The sequence below is a fragment of the Nerophis lumbriciformis genome, linkage group LG27, assembly GCF_033978685.3.
Source record: "Nerophis lumbriciformis linkage group LG27, RoL_Nlum_v2.1, whole genome shotgun sequence".
Lineage (NCBI taxonomy): Eukaryota > Metazoa > Chordata > Actinopteri > Syngnathiformes > Syngnathidae > Nerophis > Nerophis lumbriciformis.
This window is the reverse complement of record NC_084574.2, coordinates 130,203-144,316: the sequence shown is the minus strand read 5'-3', so window position 1 is coordinate 144,316 and position 14,114 is coordinate 130,203. Positions and strand designations below refer to the sequence as shown.

Here is a 14,114-nt window from a genome sequence, read left to right as displayed (position 1 = left end):
GGGTTGGTGCACTAATTGTAAGTGTATCTTGTGTTTTTTATGTTGATTTAATAAAAAATAAAAAATGAATTATTATTATTATTTTTTTTATTTCTTGTGCAGCCCGGTACCAATCGATTTACGTACCGGTACCGGGCCGCGGTCCGGTGGTTGGGGACCACTGCTCAAGTGGGCTCCTTTTCCAAACTACTTTTTAGACTTTTGAGCAGAGCTGCAGTTTGTTGTTATGAGACCTACAGAGATGGCAAAGAAAAGAAAAAGGGTTGGTTGTTTCCTTTTTTTTATTAAAAGCTTTACAATATGACAAAAATATTGACTAGGACAAATAGAAAAGACACGTAATGGATGCCAGTGGCTCAGACCAAGCAGCCATGTTGGTGAAACGGTTGATTTTTTACATGACAATCTGCTCGGAGAAGAATTATATACAATAACATCTTGGCTAGGAGGTGAGGTGTTCCTAAACAAATGACAAATATATGTTACACAGAGAAGAGATCCTCCAATGAAAGCTTCAATACCTTCTTGTGGTGTTACCAACATGGCTGCCAATCCTCCAATAGACAAATGATTTTAGTGCTGCCTTACACAAGGTCAAACAAGCCTTACACAAGGTCAAACAACAAATACTACTTCCTGGATTGTGAATTTTCTTTTGTTTGTTTTGAGCGTGACCTGGCACCCAGGAGTCTGACATCACAATCTGGAAGAGAGAGAGAGAGAGAGAGAGAGAGAGAATGAACACATGCAGTCAAATGTCATCCACAATAATCCAGGGGTGTCCAAACTACGGCTCGCCAGCAACTTCATTTGGGGCCTGCAAGTTTAATAAGGAATGTAATAACCCCCCAACTTCATCTAAAGTATCATTTGGGGCCTGCAAGTTTAATAAGGAATGTAATAACCCCCCAACTTCATCTAAAGTATCATTTGGGGCCTGCAAGTTTAATAAGAATGTAATAACCCCCCAACTTCATCTAAAGTATCATTGACAATATTATTGCTGCCATTTTCTGCCCATCCTAAGTCATTCACTTTAATGACCATGAATTGCACTTATACAATCACAGCATTTATATGGGACATATATTTCAGTTACTTTACATGGAGTGGGCTTCTGGCCAATTCCTTTTAGCCCAACGCGGCGTTTGGACACCCCTGCGATGATCTAATGAGTGTAAATGCTGTAATTATAGCTGCAATGTTTATTTACTGAGAGGACAGAGCAGTCATTGGAAACAGGCAATAATTACAGAGCGCTTATTTTCTTTTCATTTGAAAACTCACAGACATAACAAGCTCATTTTTAACTTGATAATAATTTGTGTGCATGATAAGAGCCACACGGACATGTTTGAGAAAGTCTTTCCCACAACACATAGCCAATAATGCAGCTTGTGGTGCACATCAAATACATCAGGAGGTTGCTTACAGCCACAGCCTTTTGGAGCAACTACAGGAGACTCTGTGGTGAATGGGAGCATGGCTGTGCATCCATCTAAGCACATGGCACAAAGTGGGCGTGGCAAACAAGTGACTTCATGCGTAAAATGATAGTAAATACAGTCATTTCCACGCCCAATGATAAGCCACACCCACCTTATTTTTGGACATATTTTGGCTGTAGTGGTCTATTAGCCGCAGGTGTACACATCAAACTTGTATTCATGGATAAATGTAACAAAGAGGGTTCATTCAAACACAAATCCTACTATAAGAAATTGATCCTGATAAACATGCTTTACACCATCTTATTGTCTAATGGAGCAGTAAATTGCAGGTTGTTTAGAAGGTCAACAGGTGAGTGGAGGATCTTCTCACCTGCTGGCTTTGAAGCCTTTGAGCTTCTGGACAAAGAAACTCTCCAGAACCTCGGCACACTGGTAGAAGGGCGAGTCGCTGGGGTTGTAGTAGCGGCAGTTGTCGAAGATTTTGGTCATGTCTGCTACAAACTCCGTTAGCCTCACGTAGCCACGCTTCTGCAACCTCTCCTCCATGGTGGACAGGTCTGAGGTGACACACAGGTGGCATTTTGGAAAAGGCCAGAACAATGCTACTAAGTGTCGGCATTTTATAAAACACTTCCTTGTGGTCTAGATCAGGGATTCTTAACCTTTTGGACCAACTTTTCCACTGAAATATTAACACTCAATTAGTAATCTTACTCTTGATTGTAATCCTATCCAATAATCAGAGCTAACCTTCTTACAGTTGAACAAGACCAACCTTGTCAAATGATATCAAACCAAGGCTTAGGTCAGGCTGATTACACACATAAATATTACACAAAAGAAGGAACTCACAAAAACGGATGACAAATAAATTGACACAGTGCGAGAAATACTAAATTATTAATACATAATATATATATTTCTTAAATAAACTTAAAGTATACAGCTTCACCACTTTAGTCATCATTTTTGCGATCAAGAAACTTCTCATTGACTTTAAAGTGTATGAGAGCTGAGGAACAGGTATTGTGATGGTTAAGAAACGCTGGTCTAGATAACACTGATTAGATATGCTTTGTCCACAGTCACTTTTATAACACAACTCTTTTAGTTTGCCTGCAAGATGTTTTTTATTGTGGAGGCCTTCCCACATTGCAAATGAAACCACTCCCATCTTCTCCAAAAGTATCCTAATCTATCTTTATATCTTGACGTTGTCACCACACGGTGGAAAATAAACTTCTTTAACATTACAGGTGAAACTCAAAAAAGTGAATATCAAGCAAAGGTTGGTTTATTCCAGTAATTGGATTTACAAAGTAACATATGATAGGCTCATAACGTGCCGCTCAAAATATGTTAAACCTTCTTTTGATATCATTTGGATTATTTAAAGTTCACAGCTTATAAAAACCTTGAATTGAAAATCTGAGAAAATGTTTTCAGAAAGTGTAAGCAGAAGTTTGTGGATGGCTAGCAAAAGTGTCTTATTGCAGGTCAACTTGCCAAGGGACATGTAAGCAAATATTAACATTGCTGTATGTATACTTTTCACCCTCACATTTTCATAATAAATTCATCAAAGAAGCAAACTTCATGAATGTTTTTTGTGAGCAACAAGTATGTGCTCCAATCACTACATCACAAAAACATAACAATGATTGGAAACTCACGACATGATGTTCTTTTAAACTTTTGAGCAGGACTGTACATCACATCTTATCAATATCAATAAAATAATGGACTCAGTAAAATGTTTGATAATTGTTTTTTTGTGATTGGTCAGAAGAAAGCGGGAGTTAAGAAGCAAGGTTGGTTGCATGAACAAAGGAACTCGCTAACGAGTTCAAGGCAGGAAGTGATCACTGGACACACTAACAGCCAATCAGGTAACAGTATCAACTAGCAGGTTTGGTTGACCATCTTGTTGTCTGGCAATTAAATCTTTACATGAAGTAGGAAAAGAAACCAACAATGAGTGAGGGACAAGCAGTAGAAAATGGATGGATGGATTTTAAGAGGCTATTGTTGTAGGAATTGTTGGTGATGAACCCCAACATGCAGAGATGGCAGGAAAACATGATTTACTGCTCAAAAGAAATGCAGGAAAACAGGACTCAGGAACCAGCAAACAGGCAAACAGCTAACAGGAAACCAAGAAACAAGGAGCTAGGAGACAGCAAACAGCTAACAGGAAACTAGAGCTAGGAGACAACAAACAGCTAACAGGAAACCAAGAAACAAGGAGCTAGGAGACAACAAACTGCTAACAGGAAACCAATAAACAAGGAGTTAGGAGACAACAAACAGCTAACAGGAAACCAAGAAACAAGGAGCTAGGAGACAACAAACAGCTAACAGGAAACCAAGAAACAAGGAGCTAGGAGACAACAAACTGCTAACAGGAAACCAAGAAACAAGGAGCTAGGAGACAACAAACAGCTAACAGGAAACCAAGAAACAAGGAGCTAGGAGACAGCAAACAGCTAACAGGAAAACAAGAAACAAGGAGCTAGGAGACAACAAACTGCTATCAGGAACCAGCAAACAGGAAGCGCTCACAGCAAACAGGAAGAGCTCACAGCAAACAGGAAGAGCTCACAGCAAACAGGAAGAGCGAGTAATACTCCAGCACTGACTGGACAGCGAGGCAGGTATAAATAGTGGCCTGATTGGCAACTGCCAGCAGGTGTGCCAGACTGCCAATCAGGTACAGGTGAGGGAAAGAAGCGCTCAGGGAGACGTGCAGGAAAAGGAACCAAAATAAGAGCGCTGACAGGAAATAAAAGTCAAACTGCAAGGTGTCCAATGTGATTTTAGAATTGTGTTTCCATGCTCGTGTTGACTTTTGCTTTCAGCTTTGACAGCTGAGGGATTATAATAAGAGGAAGGCTACATTTGAAGTCAAAATGTTTCATTTATTATATTTCCTTCCCGCTCCTTATTTTTAATAGGTCATAAAAAATAGCAATAATTATCGATTACCGATACAATTACCGATATAAAAGACTTATATCTAATAGGGTTTTTAGTCCTATCACCCAGCCAGCCCTATGTTGACCAAGTGAAATAAGCACCAACTAATACAATTGACTAGTTCAAGTTTTTAGTCCTATCACCCAGCCAGCCCTATGTTGACCAAGTGAAATAGGCACTAACTAATACAATTGACTAGTTCAAGTTTTTAGTCCTATCACCCAGCCAGCCCTATGTTGACCAAGTGAAATAGGCACTAATACAATTGACTAGTTCAAGTTTTTAGTCCTATCACCCAGCCAGCCCTATGTTGACCAAGTGAAATAGGCACTAACTAATACAATTGACTAGTTCAAGTTTTTAGTCCTATCACCCAGCCAGCCCTATGTTGACCAAGTGAAATAGGCACTAATACAATTGACTAGTTCAAGTTTTTAGTCCTATCACCCAGCCAGCCCTATGTTGACCAAGTGAAATAGGCACCAACTAATACAATTGACTAGTTCAAGTTTTTAGTCCTATCACCCAGCCAGCCCTATGTTGACCAAGTGAAATAAGCACCAACTAATACAATTGACTAGTTCAAGTTTTTAGTCCTATCACCCAGCCAGCCCTATGTTGACCAAGTGAAATAGGCACTAACTAATACAATTGACTAGTTCAAGTTTTTAGTCCTATCACCCAGCCAGCCCTATGTTGACCAAGTGAAATAGGCACTAATACAATTGACTAGTTCAAGTTTTTAGTCCTATCACCCAGCCAGCCCTATGTTGACCAAGTGAAATAGGCACCAACTAATACAATTGACTAGTTCAAGTTTTTAGTCCTATCACCCAGCCAGCCCTATGTTGACCAAGTGAAATAGGCACCAACTAATACAATTGACTAGTTCAAGTTTTTAGTCCTATCACCCAGCCAGCCCTATGTTGACCAAGTGAAATAAGCACAATCTAATACAACTGACTAGTTCAAGTTTTTAGTCCTATCACCCAGCCAGCCCTATGTTGACCAAGTGAAATAAGCACAATCTAATACAATTGACTACCGGTAGTTCAAGTTTTTAGTCCTATCACCCAGCCAGCCCTATGTTGACCAGGTGAAATAGGCACCAACTAATACAATTGACTAGTTCAAGTTTTTAGTCCTATCACCCAGCCAGCCCTATGTTGACCAAGTGAAATAGGCACTAACTAATACAATTGACTAGTTCAAGTTTTTAGTCCTATCAGCCAGCCAGCCCTATGTTGACCAAGTGAAATAGGCACTAACTAATACAATTGACTAGTTCAAGTTTTTAGTCCTATCACCCAGCCAGCCCTATGTTGACCAAGTGAAATAGGCACTAACTAATACAATTGACTAGTTCAAGTTTTTAGTCCTATCACCCAGCCAGCCCTATGTTGACCAAGTGAAATAAGCACCAACTAATACAACTGACTAGTTCAAGTTTTTAGTCCTATGTTGACCAAGTGAAATAGGCACTAACTAATACAACTGACTAGTTGAAGCTTGAAGAAGAATTGTTTTAAAGTGTGTCAATATATGATGTTCATATGAGGAAGTGTCCATCCATCCATCCATTTTCTACCGCTTATTCCCTTTTGGGGTCGCGGGGGGCGCTGGAGCCTATCTCAGCTACAATCGGGCGGAAGGCGGGGTACACCCTGGACAAGTCGCCACCTCATCGCAGGGCATATGAGGAAGTGTGATGGATGAAAAAGGTCCAGTGTGCTTCCAGTTCAAAGACGCTCACCAGGTCACCAGGTCAGGTGAGCTGGTGAGCAAACAATGCAGATGACTACTTCCATGACCACAGCTCATTAAGGAGTAGGTTTACCTTCAATGGGTAAACAAACATTGGAAGAAAAATGGCCCAATGTGTGCTAAATGATGTGAAGCCTGCATGATGAATGGATGCTCCTTGTGTAGATGTAGATCTGTGCTAAATGTGTAGATGTAGATCTGTGCTAAATGATGTGAAGCCTGCATGATGAATGGATGCTCCTTGTGTAGATGTAGATGTTCATGCACTCACTCATGATGAATGGATGCTCCTTGTGTAGATGTAGATGTTCATGCACTCACTCATGATGAATGGATGCTCCTTGAGTAGATGTTCATGCACTCACTCATGATGAATGGATGCTCCTTGAGTAGATGTAGATCTGTGCTAAATGTGTAGATGTAGATCTGTGCTAAATGATGTGAAGCCTGCATGATGAATGGATGCTCCTTGTGTAGATGTAGATGTTCATGCACTCACTCATGATGAATGGATGCTCCTTGTGTGGATGTAGATGTTCATGCACTCACCCATTGGTTCCTTGATCACTTTGTAGTAGTCTGGGGCGTCGTTTTTGTCTACTGGCTCCAGGAAGGGCCACGCCATTTTATGGGCCTACAAGAGACGGAGAAGGACAAGGACAAGGAGATGAGGAGGACCGAGGACAGAGGACCTTTGTTTTGGTTGCTACTTTTCATCAACTGATGATTTCTCTCATGGAGAATGAAGCACATCAATATCTAATTAGCAGCTACTTAGTAAGAACTTACTCTCCATTAAATGTGGCTCAACTACATTGTAGCATATATATATATATATATATATATATATATATATATATATATATAAATATATATATACACACACACATATATATATATATACTGTATATATTTCTATACACGTATATATATACATATATATATATATATACACACACATATATATATATACATATACATACTGTATATATATATATACATATACATATATATATATATATATATATATATATATATATATATATATATGTATATATATACATATATATATATATATATATATATATATATATATATATATATATGTATATATATACATATATATATATATACATATATATGTATATTAGGGCTGTGAATCTTTGGGTGTCTCACGATTCGATTCAATATTGATTCTTGGGGTCACGATTCGATTCAAAATCAATTTTTTTCAATTCAAAACGATTCTCGATTCAAAAACGTTAGAATAATGATGTATATATTATCACACTAACTTTAGTATGCTTAAAGTACGTTGCTTTAGTTATTTAGCTATTGTGCTCAAGTTGGACTTTTCTAATCTGTGCAAGGACAAAGACTTCTTGTCTGAGGGGTGGCCACAGCCGTAGATGTTATCTTTGTTTTAGCCCGCTAACAGCCAAGGACTTCAAGGACCTCAACGAAGATGCGATGACAACACGCAGACAAAGCAGAGACTTCAAGGACCTCAACAAAGATACGATGACAACACGCAGACGGAGCGCGGACAAGGCGAAATCACAAGGCCCCCAGCACATTCCGTCACGTATCGTGCGTCCTGGACCTGCTTTGCATAATATATGTGACTTAGTGTTGTTGACTGTGGAACTCCTGAATAAATAGAGGGACGCAGGAGCTGAACCTTAGAGCGTAGGGTGAGACTGTGACTAAGTGTTCAGCTCCATGTGTTCTCCTCATGAGCTAAATTGAACTCTGTCTCTGATTGATTCCTTGCTTCTTGTCTGATTAATAGATGTCATCAATGTTTGAACCTGACAAGAGTCGGGCCCCTTGATGCCCGATATCGGCCTATCTTTGCAAGCAGCTTTGGTGACCCCTCAAAAGGCTTAGCTTAGCCTCCTTTGAATTGTTGCTGAATAGTGACATGGCAAGAAATAAAATGTGTGATGATAACCATAGAAGTGCAAAAATAACATTTTGCCAGAGAGATTTGTTAGCCACTACTGAAGGAACGTGTGCCTCACCATTAAAGAGCGCATTATCCTCCGCAGGCCGTCATAGTCTTTTTCCGTGAGTGGCGTGAGGACCGTCATGGCGTCCTCCGTGGACTGGCACTGCGGGCACACGTACTCGTCGATGTGGTTGGCCTCGCTCTGCAGGATGCCCACGCAGCGACCGTGGTACCAGTTCTGACAGCGATCACAGCCAATGTAGAACCTGGGAAATCAAGTTTCCCTTCAGTCTCCACACAGCATTGTGACCTTAAAGGAAAGTTTTCACAGTCCAGCTCCTTCTTCTTCTTGCCACATTCCAAGTGCTCAAATACGGAAAGTTCCAGCTGGGTCTTTATTGCCATTGCACAAGCACAAACCCCGTTTCCATATGAGTTGGGAAATTGTGTTAGATGTAAATATAAACGGAATACAATGATTTGCAAATCCTTTTCAAGCCATATTCAGTTGAATATGCTACAAAGACAACATATTTCATGTTCAAACTTATAAACATTTGGTTTTTTTTTGCAAATAATCATTAACTTTAGAATTTGATGGCAGCAACACGTGACAAAGAAGTTGGGAAAGGTGGCAATAAATACTGATAAAGTTGAGGAATGCTCATCAAAGACTTATTTGGAACATCCCACAGGTGTGCAGGCTAATTGGGAACAGGTGGGTGCCATGATTGGGTATAAAAACAGCTTCCCAAAAAATGCTCAGTCTTTCACAAGAAAGGATGGGGCGAGGCCCAGCAAAGCCAGCAGCGTTTCTGGGTGTTGTTGATAAATGGCTTTGGCTTTGCATAGTAGAGTTTTAACTTGCACTTACAGATGTAGCGACCAACTGTAGTTACTGACAGTGGTTTTCTAAATGGTGATATCCTTTACACACTGATGTGGCTTTTTGATGCAGTACCGCCTGAGGGATCCAAGGTGTGTAATATCATGGCTTACCTGCAGTGATTTCTCCAGATTCTCTGAACCTTTTGATGATATTACGGAGCGTAGATGGTGAAATCCCTAAATTCCTTGTTGAGAAATGTTGTTCTTAAACAATTTGCTCAGGCATTTGTTGACAAAGTGGTGACCCTCGCCCCGTCCTTGTTTGTGAATGACTGAGCATTTCATGGAAGCTGCTTTTATAGCCAATCATGGCACCCACCTGTTCCCAATTAGCCTGTTCACCTGTGGGATGTTCCAAATAAGTCTTTGATGAGCATTCTTCTACTTTCTCACTCTTTTTTGCCACTTCTGCCAGCTTTTTTGAAACATATTGCAGGCATCAAATTCCAAATGAGCTAATATTTGCAAACAATAAGAAAGTTTGTCAGTGTGAACATGAAATATCTTGTCTTTGCAGTCTATTCAATTGAATATAAGTTGAAAAGGATTTGTTGTATTCTCTTTTTATTGACCATTTACACAACCTGACAACTTCACTGCTTGTGAAGTCTGTGGACATCAACTGAGAAGTTGGTCAACTTTGACATCCAACTTATACCCGGAGATGGCGAGAAAGACACGAAAAGACGCTTGTTTGCGGCATCTTTTTTATATTCAAACCTGTGTGAGGATTATGATTACCGTAATTCTTCATCTAAATGGGAATATATGAACATCCCATCAGTCGGCATCCCAGTGAGAGCAGACATTGTACAGTAAGTGGTTGTTTGTATTTCTTAGCAATACTGCTACATAATGTTTAGTGTTTCAGTACAGCTGGATCTGTTTGGCACACAGCTTCTAAAACTTGTAGATAGTACTCCATATATTCACCCTGACGTCTGCCAGGGAAAAGTGAAGATAGTAATGTGTTGGTGAAATATACGCTGCCGTTTACTTGAAATGACACAAATATGTAAATATGACATGTTCTTATTACTGTTACTACGATACATGTGGTGCTTATAATGTTTTAGATCTTGATAGGGGCAATCCAGCAACTCCTGTTGGCTGACTTTTGCTAGCGTTTATTTAGGATTTAGAATGCATGAGAAAAAGATATGTGTTGTAGTCCTCCATGAGGATTGTGAAGGAAAGACAAGAAGACTTCTTACTGGGATTCGTCGTAGGGTGTTTGACAGATGCAGTAGAGCTCCTCCTTGGTGCTCTGTTTGCACTCCACGCAGATGTAGTCTTCCATGTCCTGGGCTTCTTTCTCCGTCACTCCCACGCACTCCCCGTGATACCAGTTGGTGCACAGGTCGCAGCCGATGTAGAACCTTGAGAAGCAGGGTGAGAAGGTCAGTGAGGTGTCATGTCCTGTACAGTGAGTGGTCATACTTGGTTTGGTCGTAAGGCGTCTTGCAGACACAGTAGACTTTGGTGTCCTTCTTGCTTTCCTTGCTACTGCTGGTGGAGATCATCTTTTTCTTCTTGGACTTGGCCGAGGTTGTCAACTCCCTCTCCTCGTCCCGTTTCCTCTTGTGCGTGGTGGCGTGCTGCTGCTGCTGAGTGCTTATGCTTGGAACTCGGGCGTGTTGCTGCTGCCTGAGAGCCTGCTGGGCTGCAGCCTGAGCTCTCTCCTTCTCCCTGCGGATCCTTACAAGGTCCATCTTTAGCTCCCCCTGAGGAGCAGATGGCACCATCACCATAAAAAAACATTAACACCGCAATCAAAATTTGACAAAAAACACTTCAAAAAAGTGACCGTATTTTCCGGACTATAAAAATCATTTTTTCCCTCAAAACTGGACAGTGCGCCTTATAACCCGGTGCGCCTAATGTACGGAATCATTCTGGTTTTGCTTACCGACCTTGAAGCAATTTTATTTGGTACATGGTGTAATGATAAGTGTGATCAGTAGATGGCGGTCACACATAAGAGATACGTGTAGACTGCAAAATGACTTTGAACATTTAATACACACGGCACTCAAAAATCTATGAAAATGTTTTAGTAGGACTTTGGAAAGCTATGAAGCCACACCGCTTGATGTGCTTCAACATAGGAGTATTATTATGCCGTGTGTATAAGGTAAGACATATTATCTGGCCTTTTGTTTCACAATATTATGAAAAAGCAACTTTTCTAACCCTCTGGTACCTGCTGATCTGTATTTAGGATCTGCATAAGTCGTGAAAAATTGCACGTGTCCGCCTTTGTAGTCCGTGGCGACGCCGTAGTCGATAATCTTCCTCTTTTTCTCTATCTTCTTGTTATGTGACATTCAGAGTTCTTATATCTGTCAGTAAACTCACCATGAAAGCACTAAAACATACCGGTGTAGTGACTTTACATTATTCACTCAATGAAATGTAGTTATTAGAGAGTTCCAGTCAAGGGACACATTTCGGATGAGGAGATAGTGCTCCGTTATTGATTGAAGTAAAGTGTGAATGTCATTAAAACGGCGGTATAGCTCGGTTGGTAGAGTGGCCGTGCCAGCAACTTGAGGGTTCCAGGTTCGATCCCCGCTTCCGCCATCCTAGTCACTGCCGTTGTGTCCTTGGGCAAGACACTTGACCCACCTGCTCCCAGTGCCACCCACACTGCTTTAAATGGAACTTAGATATTGGCTTTCACTATGTAAAGTGCTTTGAGTCACTAGAGAAAAGCGCTATATAAATATAATTCACTTCACATTAAAACAGTTAGCTCCATCTTTTGACACTTCTTCCACTCCCGTCCTTGCACGCTACAACAAAGATGACGCTGTCCAAGTGGAGGCACGTAAACACAACTGTCAGAAAGTGAGTTGTGTGCAACAAGAAGCACCATCACATGTTATGTAGACCACAAGGAAATAATCAGAAGAATATGACTCCTTTAATGCGGTGCACCTTATATATGAAAAAAGATGTAAAATAGAGCATTCATCGGCAGTGCGCCTTATAATCCGGTGCGCCCTATGGTCTGGAAAATACGGTACATTTTCTTTTGTTGCTAAAAAGACATTTTGTAAAAGAGGTTTTAGGCCATCACCATGCAACTAGAAGAAGCTGTAACCTGTTTCATTAGATTTATTAAAGCACATCAAGCATCACAAGATTGGTGTTGAAGTGAGAATGGATTGTGAATGGAATGGTCAGGTGACCAAAGAGTGGTAGTGGTCCAGGTGTGATTGTACCTGCGCCTCCAGACGAAGCCTCTCATCAAGCAGCGCCCGTTTCTTCAAGATCTCATTCTTCAGGCTCTCTTTGTGGCGATGAAGAAGCGCAGCCAGCTTGTTGGCTTTGGCCAGCCTCTTCTTGGATTCCACCACCTTCTCCTTCTTCTTCCTGTTGGCCTCCTGCCTCTCATCTCGGTCTATGCGGTCCAAGAGGAACTTCATCACCTGATTGCATACGATCATTCTAGGAAAGGAACGGACACAAGATCAAACTAACAGCTGCAGTCCATCCTGATCACTAACAAGAAGTACACAAGGCTCGTCAGCTTCAAAGGAAGTCTGGAATCCTCCAACCATAGCGAGCGCCACCTAGAAACATCAGATGTACTCACTTGTAATACACTTTTCCACCACTTGTGGCAGTAATGACAATATCAGACTACCAGAAGAAGTCATGGAAAATATGACTGAAGTGGTGATGCTGTATTTGTATTTGAATTTTGATTTTATTGACAGTTTATTTAAGAAACATATATATTATTACTTGCTATTCATTTAGTTATAATGTATTTATTTTAGCACATTAGGTATGATTATTAAATATGATTAAAAGTAAGATTACTAATTTAGTGTTAATGTTTGAGTGGGGCCTGGGCCCCTATGTTATGGAAAAGTTGGGCCCCGAGGTCCAAAAGGTAAAGAACTGCCTACCATAATAGAATATATAGAATTGTCCCCATACCAATATTTTGGCACTGGTACCAACATTTCAAAATAAAGGGGACCTCAAAAATGGTCACTATTGGCTTTAACAGAAAATGCATGAAACATACATTCCTGTTGCCAACAACGTGCAGATGTACACAACTTCTCTATTAGGAAGTAACAAACGGGTTACAAAGGCGCCTAATTTGTCTGCTGACGTACGCAGTAACTAATTGTCATTCTTTTACTTTGTCACAACTATGAGGGACAAGCGGTAGAAAATAATCTTCAAAAACATGTGTCGCCCAACTCAGCAAAGCAATATCACTCGTACAGAATGAGTCTATTGCCAGCCAACATGTCAAAATACAAACTACACAAGCAGTGAAGTTGTCACGTTGTGTAAATGGTCAATAAAAAGAGAATACAACAAATCCTTTTCAACTTATATTCAATTGAATAGACTGCAAAGACAAGATATTTCATGTTCACACTGACAAACTTTCTTCTTTTTTGCAAATATTAGCTCATTTGGAATTTGATGCCTGCAATATGTTTCAAAAAAGCTGACACAAGTGGCAAAAAAGAGTGAGAAAGTTGAGGAATGCTCATCAACGACTTATTTGGAACATCCCACAGGTGAACAGGCTAATTGGGAACAGGTGGGTGCCATGATTGGGTATAAAAGCAGCTTCCATGAAACTCTCAGTCATTCACAAACAAGGACGGGGCGAGGGTCACCACTTTGTCAACAAATGCCTGAGCAAATTGTTTAAGAACAACATTTCTCAACAAGGAATTTAGGGATTTCACCATCTACGCTCCGTAATATCATCAAAAGGTTCAGAGAATCTGGAGAAATCACTGCACGTAAGCCATGATATTACACACCTTGGCTTGTTAATATTTATAAGAATTCCACTTCAAAAATGTGTCTCCTCAGTTCCCAAACCTTTACTGAGTGTTGTTAAAAGGAAAGGCCATGTAACACACTGGTAAAAATGCCTTTTTTGCAATGTGTTGCTGCCATTCAATTCTAACTTCATGATTATTTGAAAAAAAAAAACAGTTTCTCAGTGTGAACATGAAATATCTTGTCTTTGCAGTCCCCTTAATGATGGACGTACATTATTATTACTACATTATTTCTAAACAACTACTCTAATCTTC

General features: G+C 40.3%; 1 protein-coding gene across 3 annotated transcripts in view; it reads right to left on the bottom strand.

Annotated features, from left to right (window-relative positions):
- Positions 1–263: 263 nt before the first annotated feature.
- The window catches only part of LOC133570279 (nucleosome-remodeling factor subunit BPTF-like), a 69,853-nt gene continuing 56,002 nt past the window's right edge, over positions 264–14,114 (bottom strand). For 2 of the 3 annotated variants that reach the window (XM_072916324.1, XM_072916323.1), the window contains exons 29-35: positions 12,258–12,483; positions 10,471–10,754; positions 10,245–10,409; positions 8,216–8,408; positions 6,741–6,825; positions 1,822–2,008; positions 264–703 (exon numbers count right to left, since the gene is read on the bottom strand). In XM_072916324.1, the coding sequence (XP_072772425.1) occupies positions 697–703; positions 1,822–2,008; positions 6,741–6,825; positions 8,216–8,408; positions 10,245–10,409; positions 10,471–10,754; positions 12,258–12,483 (1,147 nt within the window). In that variant the 3' untranslated portion in view covers positions 264–696. The remainder of the gene's footprint in view (positions 704–1,821; positions 2,009–6,740; positions 6,826–8,215; positions 8,409–10,244; positions 10,410–10,470; positions 10,755–12,257; positions 12,484–14,114) is intronic. The other variant, XR_012051225.1, reaches the window with a different exon arrangement.